This window comes from Lutra lutra, chromosome 17 (assembly GCF_902655055.1).
Source record: "Lutra lutra chromosome 17, mLutLut1.2, whole genome shotgun sequence".
Classification (NCBI taxonomy): domain Eukaryota; kingdom Metazoa; phylum Chordata; class Mammalia; order Carnivora; family Mustelidae; genus Lutra; species Lutra lutra.
In genome coordinates, this window is record NC_062294.1 from 11400954 (window position 1) to 11418548 (window position 17595).

The 17595-nt window shown below is 46.9% G+C and overlaps 1 protein-coding gene across 10 annotated transcripts in view; it reads left to right on the forward strand.

The window, feature by feature from the left end:
- The first annotated feature begins 1408 nt into the window (after positions 1-1408).
- ADAT1 (adenosine deaminase tRNA specific 1) overlaps positions 1409-17595 on the forward strand; it is a 32929-nt gene continuing 16742 nt past the window's right edge. For 3 of the 10 annotated variants that reach the window (XM_047712316.1, XM_047712315.1, XM_047712317.1), the window contains exons 1-9: positions 1509-1732; positions 2000-2208; positions 4924-5112; positions 5407-5475; positions 6415-6469; positions 6918-7048; positions 10276-10876; positions 13915-14060; positions 15818-15917. In XM_047712316.1, the coding sequence (XP_047568272.1) occupies positions 2199-2208; positions 4924-5112; positions 5407-5475; positions 6415-6469; positions 6918-7048; positions 10276-10876; positions 13915-14060; positions 15818-15917 (1301 nt within the window). In that variant the 5' untranslated portion in view covers positions 1509-1732; positions 2000-2198. The other 7 variants (XM_047712318.1, XM_047712323.1, XM_047712321.1 and 4 more) reach the window with 7 other exon arrangements.

Consider the following 17595-nt stretch of genomic DNA (forward strand, 5'->3'; position numbering starts at 1 on the left):
TTTTGAGTAATCTCTGAGCCTTGCTATGGGATTTTGTATTTTGAGAGTCCTGGAAAGCCACTAAAGTATTTAAGCAGTGACATCACATTTGTGTTTTAAAAACAGCAGTCTGGCTGCTCTGTGAAAAAGAATTGGAGTTGGGCAAAGAAAGGTCTAAGTCTAGAGGTTAGTACAGCAATCCAAGGGGAAGACAGACTGGGCTATTGCCATGGAAATGGACAGAAATGGATATATTCAAAAGACAAGAAGTTAGGAACAGAACTTGGCAGTGGATTACATTGTGGGGGTTACGGGAAGGAAAATGACAAGGAGAGTGACTCACTTTACGGTGTATTTGACTACACTGATGATGGTACCCATCCCTGAGATTGATGACTTCCCACCCCACCCACCGCCAGGATCAGTGCCTCTTTAAAGGCAGAAGAGGGAGGCAGTTGCAGGTAAAAGATGTTAGAAAGGGATAATGAGCAGGGTCCTTAGCCTTGGAGGAGGTCTGTGGCCCTTTTCCCCTGAACTGGAGAGAAGAATGGGGTCAAGTAAGTTGCACTCCTGTCTCCTCTAACTTTTGAAGTTTACCGAGAAGAAAACTGAATTCTCTCACCTTTAGGAACTGAGATATACAATTGCTGGATGGCACGGGCTCCTGAATCATCCAGACAAGGTATGCTACTATTCCTGGCAACCTGACGGTTTTAGACCCAGGCTATCCATTAGAGCAGCCACTAGCCACGTGTGGCTGTTGAGGATCTGAAATGTGGCCGGTCCACATTGAGAGGCATTTTAAGTGTAAAACACATACCAGATTTCTAAAGTATGAAAAAAAAAATGTAAAATATCTGTTTTGTTTGTTTGTTTGTTTGTTTGTTTAAATATTGGTTACACGCGGGGCGCCTGGGTGGCTCAGTGGGTTGAGCCGCTGCCTTCGGCTCAGGTCATGATCCCAGGTCCTGGGTTCAAGCCCCACATCGGGCTTTCTGCTCAGCAGGGAGCCTGCTTCCTCCTCTCTCCCTGCCTGCCTCTCTGCCTACTTGTGATTTCTCTCTGTCTAATAAATAAATAAAATCTTTAAAAAAATATATATTGGTTACACGCTGAAATGACAAGACTTTGGACACACTGGGCTAAATAAAATATATGATTACAATTAATTTCACCTGTTTCTTTTGACGTTTTAAAATGTAGCTATAGAAAATTTTAAATTGCATTTTGTGGCTCATCGTATATTTCTGCAGGACCTTACTGATTTAGACAGAAATTCAGACTAGTGTTTCAAGATACGACATCATTCTACTATTTGAACCATCTTACCAGCTTCCGTTGGGCCATTTCACACTCCAACACGCGGGGCTCCAACCGAGAAGGACTACAAGGGCCAGAGTGCACAGCGCGCCCTTGGGGGCGGGGCCTGAAAGAGCGGCCTCCTTGGGAAGTTACGTCCACTACGTCCCGCGATTCTCTTCGCTGCCCCTTAGGGCGCGTACCTTGGAGGTTCGAGGGGAGCGTCCGGCAGGTGGCGGGGTGGCGGGGCCGTGGGCGCGCCAGTGTGGGGGACCCCCTCCACCAAGGCTGCTGGGGGAGCTGCCTTCGGTCTGCCTTCCAGAGCCGGTTTTGTGTGTGAAGTGGTGGCATGGACCGTGCCTCCCCGGGCGCGCGTCCCGTTTCCCGGAAGCGCCGGTATCCGCGGCGGGCGTGGTGCGCGTGGCCTCGCCGCAGCTTGCGCCCTTCCGAGGAGGTGCGCGCGCAGGTTGTCGCTGTTTCACCGGCCCAGAGCTTCTCTGGCCGAATGGGCCTCACTCCGGCTCTAGAGCCTGCCGAGGAGGGGCTGCGGTCGGGGTTACTGAGGAGAGGGGACTACAGCCAAAGCCTTTTCTCCCGTGGCAGCTGAGCTGCCTTCACCTTACTTTGAAAAGGGAGTGGGTTCTTGGGCTTTTTGTGCGTGTTGCCACATGCGATCTTGTGGGCAAAGACCTGCCTATTTAACTGAGCTGTTGTTTCATAGGACGTTACTCAAGACCTAAGAGAGAGTGGATTTGGAGTTTGGATTTTAGTGGACCTAGTTTAGCAAAACATGGATTCATTTCAGCTACCGTGCACGCTCACCCAGACAATTACGTGAATGAGAGGATGGAAGAGTTCCGGGCTGCATCATCTTAGGGAGTCAGTGGTACTTCTGGCAAGTTCTGTCTTCCCTGGCTACTATGGTTCGTGGTATGTGCCTCTGGTTTAATATCTCGTTGATGCCTTGAGATGCCCGCTCTCCCCCACCCAATCCCAAAATGAGGGGGGAAAATCCCTTCCAAATAGAGGATTCTAGGATCTCCCATACTTTCTTTTTTTTCTCTTCCCTACCCCCACCCCATACTTTTCTTTTGCCTGGAGAGATACATGGCCTGCTGGTTCTCTGACTTTATTTTATTTTATTTTTTGACAGAGAGATCACAAGTAGGCAGAGAGGCAGGCAAAGAGAGAGGAGGAAGCAGGCTCCCTGCCGAGCAGAGAGCCCGATTCTGGACCCTGAGATCCCAGCTGAAGGCAGAGGCTTAACCCACTGAGCCACTCAGGCGCTCCTGGTTCTCTGACTTTCAAGTCACAATTTATGTCAGTTCCTGGCAGATTCTCGTTTTCAATCACTGTGGCCTGATTTACCATGACCATTTATTGCAGCAGCAGGCTCCACATTAGAACTCTTAAAAGATAAATGGAAGCATATTAAAAATTTTAAGAGCCTTTTTTGGGGCAAAAATCCATTCCAGTTAGGCAGCACCAAACTGCAAGTGGTTAGGAGCATTGCAGATCAGAGCTAGGGAAGAGACTTCCAAAGAGTACAGCAAGAAGGGAAGTTGGGTGGTTGGCAAAAGTTTAAGCCTGGGTCTGGCTGTTTGTGACTAGTTATCCTTACCGTTGTGCTTTTGTAACCTACAGGCATGTACAGACTTACATCACGGTTTGCTTTATAGGCCACCATAGCACATCATTAATGGCGTTCTTGTTTAATTAATTTAACTCCGTGCTGGGAGCTTATTGTAGAAATAGCAGTTTTCAGAAGCTGCATGCAATGGGACTCAGTAATGTCTTTTTTTTTTTTTTAAGATTTTATTTATTTGACAGACAGAGATCACAAGTAGGCAGAGAGGCAGGCAGAGAGGGGGGGGGGAGCAGGCTCCCCGCTGAGCAGAGAGCCAGATGCGGGGCTCAATCCCAGGACCCTGGGATCATGACCTGAGCCGAAGGCAGAGACTTTAACCCACTGAGCCACCCAGGCGCCCCTCTTTTTTTTTTTTTTTTTTTTTTTAAGATTTTATTCATCCATTTGACACAGAGAGAGATCACAAGTAGGCAGAGGGGCAGGCATAGAGAGAGGGGGAAGTAGGCTCCCTGCTGAGCAGAGAGCCCCATGCAGGGCTCAATCCCAGGACCCTGAGATCATGACCCAAGCCGAAGGCAGAGGCTTAACCCTCTGAGCCACCCAGGCACCCCATTGCCTTTTTTTTTTTTTTAATGCTTAGCTGTATCCATCACCATATGATCTCATTTTCTGCTAAGAAGCTTTTCGGACATTTGAGTCCAAATGAAATTATTGAGTGAGCACAGAGTCAAGAGTAGACAGGTTTCTAGCAAAGTAGCCTCTCTGGTCTGATATGCTTAATGGTTTTTTATTCATGGCTTTACATTGCCTTTGCAGCCCAGGGGGCTCAAGACAATCAGGAACATGAAATGTTCCTTTTTGAAACATTAATCACAGTTGACATTAATTATGCTTAACATTGTAGCAGTAGCTTTTTATAAAAATTACTTAATCCTCACAATAAACCATAGATTAAATACTACTGTGATCCCTGTTTTAGCAGATAAAGACACAGAAACAGAGAGGTTAGGTAATCTACTCAGTATCACCCAGTTGGTAGCAAAGTCGGGATTAGAATACAGAAAGGGTAACTCCAAAGCCCACACTCCATCACAGACTCCTGTGAGGAGAATGGTTGACTGGTGAGAAAGCTCTGGGCTTTGTCATTTCTCCCACCTGCCTCATAAAACATTATGGGAGGAATTAAAGTGTTGTTTTCTTGATGGGGTCATCGGAGATTTATTAGAGGGAGATCAAGAGTCAATCTGCTGGGAGGAAGTCGGAGAAGAGAAAAAAAGTCAGAAAAAGAGGATGTAAAAGAAGAACATCTGCCCAGAAAGATAAACCTTGTATGGTTAGAGGTGTGTAGTACCTGACGTGCTACTTCCAAATGAAAATTGGAGTAGCAAGGCTACTTCCCTCTCATGCACTTTTATTTTTGAGTAGTAGGTTGAGATTCATTAGATACATGTCAGATGTCCAACATTTAAAAAGAAACATCTTTAAGAAACTGGAACTTCTTTGATCTTTCCTTAAAATGAAAAGGGGAGGGGTGCCTGGGTGGCTTAGTGGATTAAGCCTCCAACTCTTGATCTCAGCTCAGGTCTTGATCTCAGGATTGTGAGTTCAGACTGTGCGTGGGGCTCCATGCTGGGTATGAAGCCGGCTTTTAAAAGGCCGGCGGGGGGGGGGGGGGGGGGTTGCGCCTGGGTGGCTCAGTGGGTTAAGCCTCTGCCTTCGGCTCAGGTCATGATCTCAGGGTCCTGGGATCGAGCCCCGCATGGGCCTCTCTGCTCAGCAGGGAGCCTGCTTCGCCCCCTCTCCCTGCCTGCCTCTCTACCTATTTGTGATCTCTCTGTTGTCAAGTAAATAAAATCTTTTTAAAAAGGGGGTGGTGGTGTGTGGAGAGGGGACAGGGAAGTAGTAGAAGAAAGTGACCCATTAGAGTTCGAGATAGAGAAACCTCGGTATGAGCACGGTCAGGCTACCCTGAAAGCCCATTGAAACGCCTGGGCAAGTTGTAGCATCTTGCGTTGCTTCTCTTTTCTGTTCTTCTGATGGTTGTGATTTTTGATCAGGCTCAGCACTAACGCGGACCATGTGGACTGCAGATGAGATTGCCCAGATGTGTTATGAGCACTATAGGACCAGACTGCCCAAGCAGGGGAAGCCTGACCCCAACCGTGAGTGGACATTACTAGCAGCCGTGGTAAAGATACAACCTGCAGCTGACCAGGCCCATGGCATCACTAATAAACCGGCACAAGGTGAGGCCTTTTCACCTTCCAGCGCTCCCTCTCCTGACTATCAGAGATGGTAGGAGAATTGTTCAAGGCTGTGCAGGGACAGTCCTGGCAGGCGTCCGCCACAGCAATGGGCATGTTCCCCCTGCTCTCCACCAGGGGGCGCAGTACTTGTGGTTGGAGCCTGCGGTGCTACAACACAGCCCTGGGTTGGGTCCCCTATAGGAATGCCCGGGAGGAGTGTGCATGTGTGAAACCTGAGGGCGGGACCATTCACAGTATGGGAGCTCACCTAATGATTCGTTCTTTCCTTCTCAGTGACAAAGGAAGTTGTCTCAATGGGAACAGGAACGAAATGTATAGGCCAGTCCAAAATGAGGAAGAGCGGTAAGCCCGGGTGGGGTCTGAACAGCATTCATCCAGGGCCCGTTGGAAAGCACTTTGCATTTTGTCCTTTCCTCTCCTCATCCTGTTAAAAGGAGCCACATCACTGAGGTGGCTGACCTTTCCTTTCCCACTGTCACTCCACTGGGAAGGTCAGAACTCAATTTAAGAATCAGAATAAACAGTGGAAGCAAAGGCTGCCAGGAACATGCTTTCTGCGTAGATTGGAAGTTGGCCGGTATTTTCCTGCGCAAACCAAAATTTCCCTGGAGCAGCTCCTCCCCATTAGGTCTGAAGCCCCCCCAAAGCAATCTCAAATTGATGGAGATTTGGACAACAAAAAGAGCATGGAAATCCTTTGGAAATCTGGCATCTTCACCTCCTGCTTCCAGTTAGCAGATTCCTTCCCAGGTTTGCTTTCCCCATTTTCCTAGCCTTGCCTCTTGTGTGCCTGGAACACTGTGGATTGAATTTGATGGAATCGTATCACCACAAGCTCAAGTGTGATATCAGGCCACAAAAGATTTGGACCCCTTTCCTCCATCTATTTTCCTGTAAATTAGTCCTTCTCAACTATGGGGAGATTTTGTCTCCTGGGGGATCTCTGGCAGTGGTTGGAGACATTTTCCATTTTCGGTTGCCAGAAGTCAGGGGAGGGTGTTACTATGCTACCTGCCTCTGGTGCTAGAGGCCAGGAATGCTACTAAACATCCTCCCTTCCACAGGACAGAGCCTCACAACAAAGAATTTTCTAACCCAACGTGTCAGTAGTACTGATTTGAGGAGGCCCTGTATTGCCATCAGTGATCGCAGTACTTCCTGACAGAGCCCTCCAGGAGCTCCATGGCCATCCTGGTAGCTGGGGAAACTGCTGTGTTCTATTGCAGGGAAACAGGGCCTCTGGTTCTCTGTGTCTTCACTAGTGTCCTGTCTTTGCCACAGGAGACATCCTCAATGATAGCCACGCTGAGGTCATAGCCAGGAGGAGTTTCCAAAGGTAAAGGGACAACCCCAGAGAATCTGACTTAGCCTGCCATGGGGAGCCCCAGAATTTGCATTTCTAATAAGCTCCCGAGTAACACTGATGATGTCGGTCTGTGAACCGCACTTTGATTAGCCCTGGTCTAGACCGTGGTCCTTACACTTGGTGTGCATCAGAATTACCTATGTTTGTGAAAACTCAGATTCTTGGGACCTCCCCTGGAAATTCCGATTCAGCAGGTCAGGGGCGGGACCTGGATTTCTAACAAATTCCAGATGATGCTGATGCTGCTGGACAGGGGCCACACTTTTGAGAATCACTGGTCTGCATCATCCTCAAAATTCCAAATCACTGCCAGTCCCATCGGTCTGCAGTAACTCTCGCTTAATCATCAACCAGCCAGTCTTACACTTCACCAAAGTGTTTGGTTGTTCATTCTGGCCACACCTTGTGCCCCAATTAGGTACCTTCTCCATCAGCTCTATTTGGCGGCTGCCTTGAAGGAGGATAGCATCTTTGTTCCTGGAACTCAGAGAGGGCTGTGGAAACTCAGGCCAGACCTCTCATTTGTGTTTTTCTCCAGCCATACACCCTGTAAGTATAGCCAACCCTTTGGATCATTATTACATTGTCTCCTTCCTTATGTTCTCTTATCCTTAGATATATTCCTCAGAAAAGCTTTTCTGGCTGCAGTGTAGCCGCAAGCAGTGGACACTGCCTTTTTCTGAACGGGCCACGGTGCCTGACCACTTCTCTATCAAGGAACAACACTGTGGTTCTCGGTTCCCAGTCAGGATTGGGAAGCTTCAAGCGGAAACCCCACAAAGGTCTTAAACCAGCAGTTGGGCTTAGAAGTCCAAAGCCCTGAGTTCTGTAGTAATTTATCCTGAAACTCATTCCATTCATTCACTCCTTCAACAGTTATTTTCTGCTACTTGTCAGGTACAATGTGACGTTGGGTGTACAGCAGGGAGTAAGACTTGTCCCTCACTTAGCCTCATAGAGTGCAGACAGTCATGATCAGTTAAGTTAAATTTTGACGAGTTATATGGGGACATTCAGGGGCTGTGGTTACATCAAGCAGGAGGACCAGCCTTAGCCTAGAGGAGAGCACTGGTTTTTTTGTTTTGAAAATGGAGAATTTCTGCTCTCTTTAGATAGCAGCTCAGGGATGGCAGTAAACTTCACCCACTCTAAAACCTTTGAAGGAGGGCTCTAACAGTGTTCTCTAAGTATTAAATTTTAAAACTACACATGCAATTAGAGCAGATATAGGTACTCGCTCTGAAGAGACAGAAGAGCTGTCAAGACTTGTCATAATTCAAATCCAAAATACAATACAGCTTAAGGAAGGATGAGTCTCAGAAAAGAATCGGTTGAGTCAAAGGCCAGAAAATGACATACAGAGAAAGGCAGGGCTCATCTCTGCTTTCTTACTAGCCCTGGATACCCTGGTCCAAGAACCAAAGGATGTTTCTTAACTCAGTGCTTCTCAGACTATAAAATGCAAATGAATGATCTTAATAAAATGTGGATTCAAATTCATTAGGTCTGGGATGAAACCTAAGGTTCTGCATTTCTTTTTTTTTTTTTTTTTTTTAAGATTTTTTATTTATCTATTTGACAGACAGAGATCACAAGTAGGCAGAGAGGCAGGCAGAGAGAGAGGAGGAAACAGGCCTTCCGCGGAGCAGAGAGCCCGATGCAGGGCCTGATCCCAGGACCCTGGGATCATGACCTGAGCCAAAGGCAGAGGCTTTAACCCACTGAGCCACCCAGGTGCCCCAGGTTCTGCATTTCTAACCAAGTCCCCATGATGTCAGTGGTGTTCGCCTATGGACCACACTTGGAGTAGCTAGGGCTTGGCTGACCCAGTGGTAGGTGTAGCCTTATGATGGAGAGAGATGCATCTGTGGATCACAGCTAGCCTCACCCACTAATCAGACCACATAGATCAGTGGTCCACAGGCTGGTCTATAGCCAGATGGGAAAAATCTGGACTATAGTGAGTTTTTCAAAAAGTTTAATTTCTGGGGCGCCTGGGTGGCTCAGTCCTTAAGCATCTGGCTTTGGCTCAGGTCGTGATCCCAGGGTCCTGGGATCGAGCCCCACATCAGGCTCCCTGCTCAGCGGGAAGCCTGCTTCTCCTTCTCCCACATGCCCTGCTTATATTCCCTCTCTCGCTGTCTCTCTCTTTCTGTCCAATAAATAAATAAAATCTTTAAAAGTCAAATAAATAAATAAGTTCTTTTTTTTTTTTAAATCTAATTTCTTTCCATGAAAAGGTTATGAGATTTTGATTTTTTTTATTTTAAATAGTGGTAATTAGGAAAAAAAATAGTAGTAATTAGGATTTTTAAAGACCTTAGTTGATGGAATACAAAATTGACCACCCCCTTTGTTGATCTTAAAATCTTCTGGAAATTTTACTGGTCTATGAAATAAAAATCTAAACCCACCAACCCAACTACCCTGGGCTAATAGGTCATCTTTTGTACTGCGATGCCCATGCATGGTTTGTCTGCAGGAGGAAAGAATATTACCTGGAGAATGTAACTGTCTCCCTTTGCATTTATTCCTCATTACTAATTGATAATTTGGTGCCTGGATTAGCTATTTCAGACTCTTACTTGTGAGTTTTATTAGCATGAGTCAGCCTCTCAAGTTTAGGCATCTGTCTGGATCAAATCTCCGAGCCTTCAGAGTGGGAGGTGGGCCCAGTCAATTCTCCAAAGTCACTGTCCCCTTGTGAGGTCTCTGGAAGTCCGCCAGCCAGCCTCTCTGGCCACAGTCCCAGTTCTACATTTCTTGCCTTTCCCACTCTTAGGTTATAAAGGCTACAGATGTATTATTTACACACTTTAGAAAAGCCACACACACTAGGTTAGTGTTTGAAGAAGTAGCTCCCTTCTCCGGGGATGCTGTGCTTTTTGCTAACCTCTGGTTTTCTGTGTTTCTATTTAAGCACAGAGTTGAGTCAGAAATCTCTAACCCAGCACCGGGAAACACCACTTGTGTAATTCACTGCAAAGCCTTTACTGTGAAGATATGCACGTAAATCTCCAAGATGGGGAATTTGGGAACATATTTGCCAAATATTTAACCATGAAACCAACCTCCCACTTTTGTTTTCCAAAGCGTCTTACAGGATAACATTCCACAAAATACACTTGGGAAACTGTGCTCATTGTAAACCAAGGGTTCTCAACTCAGGACAGTTTTGCTTTTCAGAGGCCGTTTAGCAACATCTGGGGACATTTTTGATGGCCAGACTTGGGGTGCTATTGGTATCTAGTAAGTAGAGACCGAGGAGCTGGTAACCATCCTATGATGTAAAGGATAGCCCCTGCAAAAGGAATTACCTGGCCCAAAACATCAGTATTATGAATGTTGACAAACCCTGGTCAAAGCTAGTGTTTCCAAAACTTCCTGTGATGAGCATTACCTGGGATCTTTGTTAAAGTATTCTGCTTTCCAGACCCCCCACCCCCACCCCAGAGTTTCTAACTCACTGGGTCTAGGTAGGATAGAGCCACGAAGGATTCTTACTTGGGAAATTTGGGCAAGTGTTCCTAATCTCAGGTCAGCTAGGAAAATAGAATTAGACTTTGATTCAGACAGTGGTTCTCCGGTCATCAGAATGACCCGGAGAGCTAAAATACACACTGTGGGCGACCACCTCCAGAGTTTCACACTTAGCTGGTCGACTGTGGCTTCCGAGAATTGGCATTTCTAACAAGTTCCTTAGGGACATTGATGTGGCTGGTCCTGAGGCCGCACTTTGAGAACCACTGGTTTTTAAGCGGTCTCTTCTCTTGCAGGTGGGGATGCCTCCATCATTCCAATGCTCGAGTTTGAAGATCAGCCCTGCTATCCTGTCTGTAGAGACTGGGCCAGTAAGCCATCAGAAGCCAGTGGTGACCTGGAAGCTCCTGAGGACACAGAGAGATGTGAGGGCCTGGGTAGTCCTGTGACCAAAAAGATGAGGCTTGAGCCCGGGACTCCTGACAGTGTAGCTCAGCATCAGAGTTTTGGCCATCAGGAAAGTGGCCCAGTCACACCAGATGTCAGCGGCTCTCATTTTACTGCACAGGAACAGGCCCCTGTCACCAGAATGGCCCCCGGTGGTGTCAAAGTGGTGGACGTTTATAGAACCGGAGCCAAGTGTGTGCCCGGAGAAGCTGGAGACTCACGGCAGCCTGGTGCTGCGTATCACCAGGTGGGGCTGCTCCGAGTGAAGCCTGGCCGGGGAGACCGGACTTGCTCCCTGTCCTGCAGTGACAAGCTGGCCCGGTGGAACGTCCTCGGATGCCAGGGGGCACTGTTGATGCACCTTCTAGAAGAGCCCGTCTACCTGTCAGCTGTGGTGATTGGGAGGTGCCCATACAGCCAGGAGGCGATGCACAGAGCTCTGACTGGGAGGTGAGCCGGGAGGGAGGGTACAGCTGGAACAGCCTTTCCAAGAAGCAGTCTCAGAAGATGTCCGAAGAGACTAAAATACCCATACGTTTTGATCCATTGGGTCTATTGCTGGGAATTTGTCCTAAGAAATAATTAAGAAAGTGCTCAGACATTTAGCTTTGTGTGTAGTCATGTTTTTTAAAAAAAAAAAAAGGAAACCAGTGAAATGGTTTAAAGCTAATATTGATGACTGTTGGACCTGGAAAGATGCTCATAATTTTTTAAAAATTTTATTTTATTATTTCAGTGTTCCAAGATTTATTTATTTATTTATTTATTTGACAGAGAGAGAGGTCACACGTAGGCAGAGAGGCAGGCAGAGAGAGAGGAGGAAGGAGGCTCCCTGCTGAGCAGAGAGCCCGATTCGGGGCTCGATCCCAGGACCCTGGGATCATGACCTGAGCCGAAGGCAGAAGCTTTAACCTACTGAGCCACCCAGGCGCCCCCCCCCCCCAAGATTCATTGTTTATGCACCACACCCAGTGCTCCATGCAATACGTGCCCTCCGTAATACCCACCCCCAGGCTCACCCAAACCCCCATTCCCCTCCCCTCCAAAACCCTCAGTTTCTCAGAGTCTATAGTCTCTCATGGTTCATCTCCCCCTCCGATTTCCCCCAACTCAATTCTCCTCTCCTTCTCTCCATGTCCTCCCTGTTATTCCTTATGCTCCACAAGTAAGTGAAACCATATGATAATTGACTCTCTCTGCTTGACTTATTTCACTCAGCATAATCTCCTCCAGTCCCATCCATGCTGATACACAAGTTGGGTATTCATCCTTTCTAATGGAGGCATAATACTCCATTGTATATTTGGACCACATCTTCCTTATCCATTCGTCCGTTGAAGGGCATCTGGGCTCTTTCTACAGTTCGGCGATTGTGGACATTGCTGCTATGAACATTGGGGTACAGGTGGCCCTTCCTTTTACCACATCTGTATTTTGTGGTAAATCAGTAGTGCAGTTGCAGGAGATGGTCATAATTTTTAAAGAGCAAGTTTAAAGATACAATGAGTTCGTGTTGGTCGTAAAGTATATATGCACATAGTAAAAAAATCATAGGAGGGGGTGCGCCTGGGTGGCTCAGTGGGTTAGGCCTCTGCCTTCGGCTCAGGTCATGATCCCAGGGTCCTGGGATCGAGCCCCGCATCGGGCTCTCTGCTCAGTGGGGAGCCTGCTTCCTCCTCTCTCTCTGCCTGCCTCTCTGCCTACTTGTGATCGCTATCTGTCAAATAAATAAATAAAATCTTAAAAAAAAAAAAATCATGGGAGGATATGCACCAAGGTATTAGTATGATTATCTCTGAGTTGTGATATTACGGGTGTTTTTTTTTTTTCTTCTTTGTGGTTACTCTGTTTTCTCATTGTTCTGCCCCGTACATATATATTGCTACTCTAATTTTTTTTCTTTTCTTTTTTTTTTTTTAAGATTTTTTTTTTTATTTATTTGACAGATCACAAGTAGGCAGAGAGGCAGGCAGAGAGAGAGAGGAGGAGGAGGCAGGCTCCCTGCTGAGCAGAGAGCCCAATGCGGGACTCGATCCCAGGACCCTGGGATCATGACTTGAGCCGAAGGCAGAAGCTTTAACCACTGAGCCACCCAGGCTCCCCACTACTACTCTAATTTTTAGAAACCATCAACATCTTTAAAAGATAAAAGACAGGGGCGCCTGGGTGGCTCACTGGGTTAAGCCTCTGCCTTCGGCTCAGGTCATGATCTCAGGGTCCTGGGATCGAGCCCCACAGCAGGCTCTCTGCTCAGCAGGAAGTCTGCTTTCTCCTCTCTCTCTCTCTGCCTGCCTCTCTGCCTACTTGTGATCTCTGTCAAATAAATAAATAAAATCTTAAAAAAAAAAAAGATAAAAGACAAAGGATGATCACTCAAGTGTGGTCTCCCTAAGGAAGCGTGGCCAAGCCCAGTTAAGGCTGTGGTAAAAGAAGGCAGGGAGAGGCCACCACTGGGGGGAGGCCCGTGGTGTCGGCTGCACTGCTCCTGAGACCAGGGCCAGGGAACACACCCAGGGAGTGTACCCAGGAGAAATGAAAACATGCATCCACGTAAATACCGACACATGAAGGTTCACAGTGGTACAAGTCACACCAGCCGCAAAACGAAGCAGCCCAGATGTGCATCAACTGGTGAACAGATCAACGAAAGGTAATAGATTGTTAGGTCATCAGCCCCAAAAAGGAGCAAAGGCTGGCCCAAGCTACCACACGGATGAGCCTCGAAAGCTCCGTGCTAAGTGAGAGGAGCCATGTAGCGGATGATTTCATGGAGCGAAATGTCCAAAATAGGCAAATCCAGAAGTAGGTTGGTGGGTGCTGGAGAAATGCATGGGGAATGACCGCTGATGGGTGCAGGGTTTCTTATCAGGGGTCAAACATGATAAATTCAGATTATGGTGACAGTGGCACAATTCTGTGAATATGGTAAAAAACAAACAAAACCTTAAATTGTACACTGAGAATGGATGAATTCTGTGGTATACAACTATAGCCCAGCATGATGTTTTCAACAAAAGCACTCTTAAGCACTATGCCCAAGACATTTTCGGTGTTTTCTGTGCTTTCCCTAGTCTGCTCAGTTCCGGAGCAGCGTCATGGTAGCCTCTAGATGGTGTGAAAGACCCAAGAAGGAGAAATGAAGCTTGTCTGTTACAGGAGAGCTTTGGTTTCTGGTGTGTTTGGACGATTCTCTAGGAAGAGATCCTGACAAGTTAATCTTGCTCTTTGAGGGTTTGCAGTCTTTCAAAACCAGTACCAGGACTGGAGTTTAGTGTCCCTAAAGTCTCTGAGGGGTGGCGGCTCAGCTAATCATTTTCACTTCAGGGAGCTAGGAAGGGATCTTTCTCTGACCACGTGGCTCCTAAGATAGTGATTCGGTTTTCTACACCCTCTCACCGAGACTCCGGGGCGGTGAAGTGGTCCACGGGTGCAGACACTGTCTTCCAGAGGACCGTGCTGGAACTGAGTGCATTCTCCCTCACATTTAGGTGTCGGAACGTCTCTGCGCTACCCAAAGGCTTTGGAGTTCAGGAAGTGAAAATACAGCAGTCTGGTTTACTGTTTGAACAGAGCCGCGGCACGGTGCGGGCAAGAAGGACGGACGGCCTGGGCCGACTTGCTCCTTGCGGCGCAGGTAAGGTATCTGCCCTATTCCACTTGCCCTGGAGGAACTTTTGCACAGACCACGGAGTGGTCTGGAGCGGGGCTGCATCCCCCAGCCCAGGGAGGCAGCTTCTGACCTGAGTCCTCAGTAGCAGAGGCTTGACCACACTGAGTCAGGGACATGCTCTGCAAGACACCAGGCAACTTACTTTTCCTGTCTTAGCCTCAGGCTCTTCATCTTCAGATAAGAATGTCATTTCTTAATTAATTACTTATTAATTATTAATTAATAGAATTAAAGAATTCTTTTAATTCTTAATATCAGTTCTTAAAAATTAATCCAATTAATAAAACGGGCAGAAGGGATGAACAGACATTTCTTTAAAGAGACATCCAGATGGCCAACAGACACATGAGAAGATGCCCAACGTCACTCATCATTGGGGAAATGCAGATCAAAACCCCAGTGAGCTATCACCTGACGCCTGTCAGAATGGCTGAAATCAAAACGAGAAACAAGTATTGGCAAGGACGTGGAGAAAAAGGAACCTCTTTGTACTGTTGGTAGGAATGGTGGGAATGCAAACTGGTGCACCCACTGTGGAAAACAGTATGGAGGTTCCTCAAAAAATTAAAAATAAAACTACCCTATGATCCAGTAATCACACTAGTGGGTATTTACCCTAAAAGTACAAAAACACTGACTGAGAGGAAACATGCACTCCTGCGTTCACTGCAGCATTATTTACAGTAGCCAAGCTATGGAAGCAGCCCAAGTTTCCATCGACGGACGAATGGATAAAGATACTGCTCAGCCATAGAAGAAAATGAAATCTTGCCATTTGGAGGGACTTGGATGCAGCTAGAGTGTATTATGCTAAGCAAAATAAGTCAGGCAGAGAAAGGCATACCATATGATCTCACTCATATGTACAATTTAGGAAACAAAACAATGAGCAAAGGCGAAAAAAGAGACAAACCAAGAAACAGTCTTTTTTTTTTTTTTAATATTTTGTGTATTCATATGACAGTGCACAAGCAGGGGGAGGTGCAGAGGGAGAGAAAAGCAGACTCCGTGCCGAGCAGGGAGCCCAATGCGGGACTCGATCCCAGGTCCCAGGGATCATGACCTGAGCCAAAGGCAGACACTTAACTGACTGAGCCACCCAGGTGCCCCAAGAAGGAGAGACTGTTAGCTCTATAGAACAAACTGATGTTACTGGCGTGGCGGGAGGGGGGTTCGAATGGGGATTACAAGAGTATGCTTATGAAAACAATGTGTTTGGGCACCTGAGTGGCTCAGTGGGTTAAGCCTCTGCCTTCGGCTCAGGTCATGATCCCAGGGTCCTGAGATCGAGCCCCACATCAGGCTCTCTGATCAGCAGGGAGCCTGCTTCCCCCCCTCCCCCTCTGCCTGCCTCTCTGCCTACTTGTGATCTCTCTCTCTCTGTCAAATAAATAAATAAATAAATCTTAAAAAAAAAAAAAAGAAAAGTAAAGAAAACAATGTGTCATTTTCTTATCGGGATTGTTACAAGGATTAAATGAGAAATTCCGTTCCATGCGCTGACTGTGTGTCCAGCATGTAATGAGTGCTTAGTGGTTATTGGATCTTAGAATGAAGATGATGAATGATGAACCTCTTTAAATCACTGTATTCTGGAGGTCGGGCATCAGAGTGGCAGCCGTTGACTCTGTTTTGGAGAGAGGGAAGTATTTTTGTGAAAACACGTCTGACATTCACAGGAAACTGAGGAGTTTTAACTCTAGAATCTTGTCTTTGCACAGCCATCAGCTGGAGCGCAGTTCCCGAGCAGCCGCTGGATGTCACTGCCAATGGCTTTCCGCAGGGAACAACGAAGAAAGCCATCAGGTGCCTTCAGGCCAGGTAAGCAGGTTGAGACAGAAGGAGATGGTGGCTGTGCAGGCACCCTTTACCACTAATTCCAGAACATCTTCATTGCCCTACCCCTCTTAGCAGTCATTCCCCAGGCCCTACTCCGGCCCCTGACATCCATGAATCGATGTGATGTCTCTGTGGATTTGTTCTTTCTGGACATTTTGCTGTGTAAGATACAGGATGCGGCTTATTTTACTTAGCACAAGGTTTTCAAGGCTTGTCCGTGTTGTAACACGTATCAGTCCTTCATTCCTATATACCATTGTGGTATTTCGTGGGGGTCTGCCCGCTGCTTTTTGTTCATCCGTCCTTTTGTCCATGGCCATTTGGGTTATTTCGCTTTTGGGCTATCGGAAATGGTGCTGCTGTGAACATTTATATAATGAGCTCTTAGGCAGGCATATGTTTTCAGTTCTCCTGGGTATAACGTGGCATGGAATTGCTGAGTCCTGTGATAACCTTGGGGGTTTTTAGCTTTTCTCCTTTTTGAGGAACTGCCAAACATTTTCCGTAGCAGCTGCAGCAATTTGAACTCCCACCAGCAATGGATGCGTCTCCGTTACCCGACATCCTTTACGACACTCACTGTGGCCTCTCTTTTTCATTGGAACCACTCTAGCTGGCATGAGAGCTATCTCGTGGTTTTGATGTGCCTTTTCCTAATAACTGTTCGAGCTTCTTTTGATGTTGAGTATTCTTTCGTGTTTTATTTGCCATTTGTGTATCTTCTCTGGAGAAATACCTATTCTGATCCTTTGTCCATTTGTTTATCTTTTTATTGTTGAGTTGAAACATTTCTTTGTATAATCTGGATGCCAGTCTTTTTTCACATATGTATTTGAACATATTTTCTGCAATTCTGTGGGTTATCTTTTCACTTTCTGAAAGGGTCCTTAAAAGCACGGAAGTTTTAAATTTTGATGAAGTCCGTTTTATCTGGTTTTTTCCTATGGTGGTTTGTACTTTTAGTGTCGCAGGTAAGAAACCATTGCCTGATTTCCCAAGGGCCTCCTGGCTCCAGGCCATTGTTTGCATCTCTCAGGAGACCAACTGTTAGCCACCAACCAGAGTGTGTTTTACCTTCAAACCTCAACTCAACTACTACTGCCTTCTGGCTCACAATTACCGTCCTCTTTTCAAATTTCCATAGTGCTGTTCTGCAGCTTGTCCCAGTATGTTGGCGCTCTCTGTTGACTGGGAGCACCTCATATTCCCATGCTCTCTCTGTCTCCAGTATCCACGTGACTTTGGACAAGGCCAGTTGCTCTCCAGGCCTCCGTGCGTGCATCTCTTGTCAGATGAGGATACTGGAGTAGATGATCTGAGATCTCTGACAGGCTGTAGATGTCTCTCCATTTAGAAGGCAGACTCCGTAAGGGAGGAAGTAGAGCGGGGCAAAAACAGAAACCTTACAGTTCAAGAGACTGATGTTTAATTCCTGGTTCGCTTCCTCCCCAGGGTGTGACCCTGGGCAAATTACTTTACCTCTCTGAGCCTCCGTTTCCCCAACTGTAGAGCAAGGGGAACTAAAAGTATGTTTCACCCACGAATGTGGTGAGAAGTGCTGGCAAAGGTAGTGCAGGCTTAGGGCAGACATCTTGTTAAGATTGATTTCCCCTGGGGCGCCTGGGTGGCTCAGTGGGTTAAGCCGCTGCCTTCGGCTCAG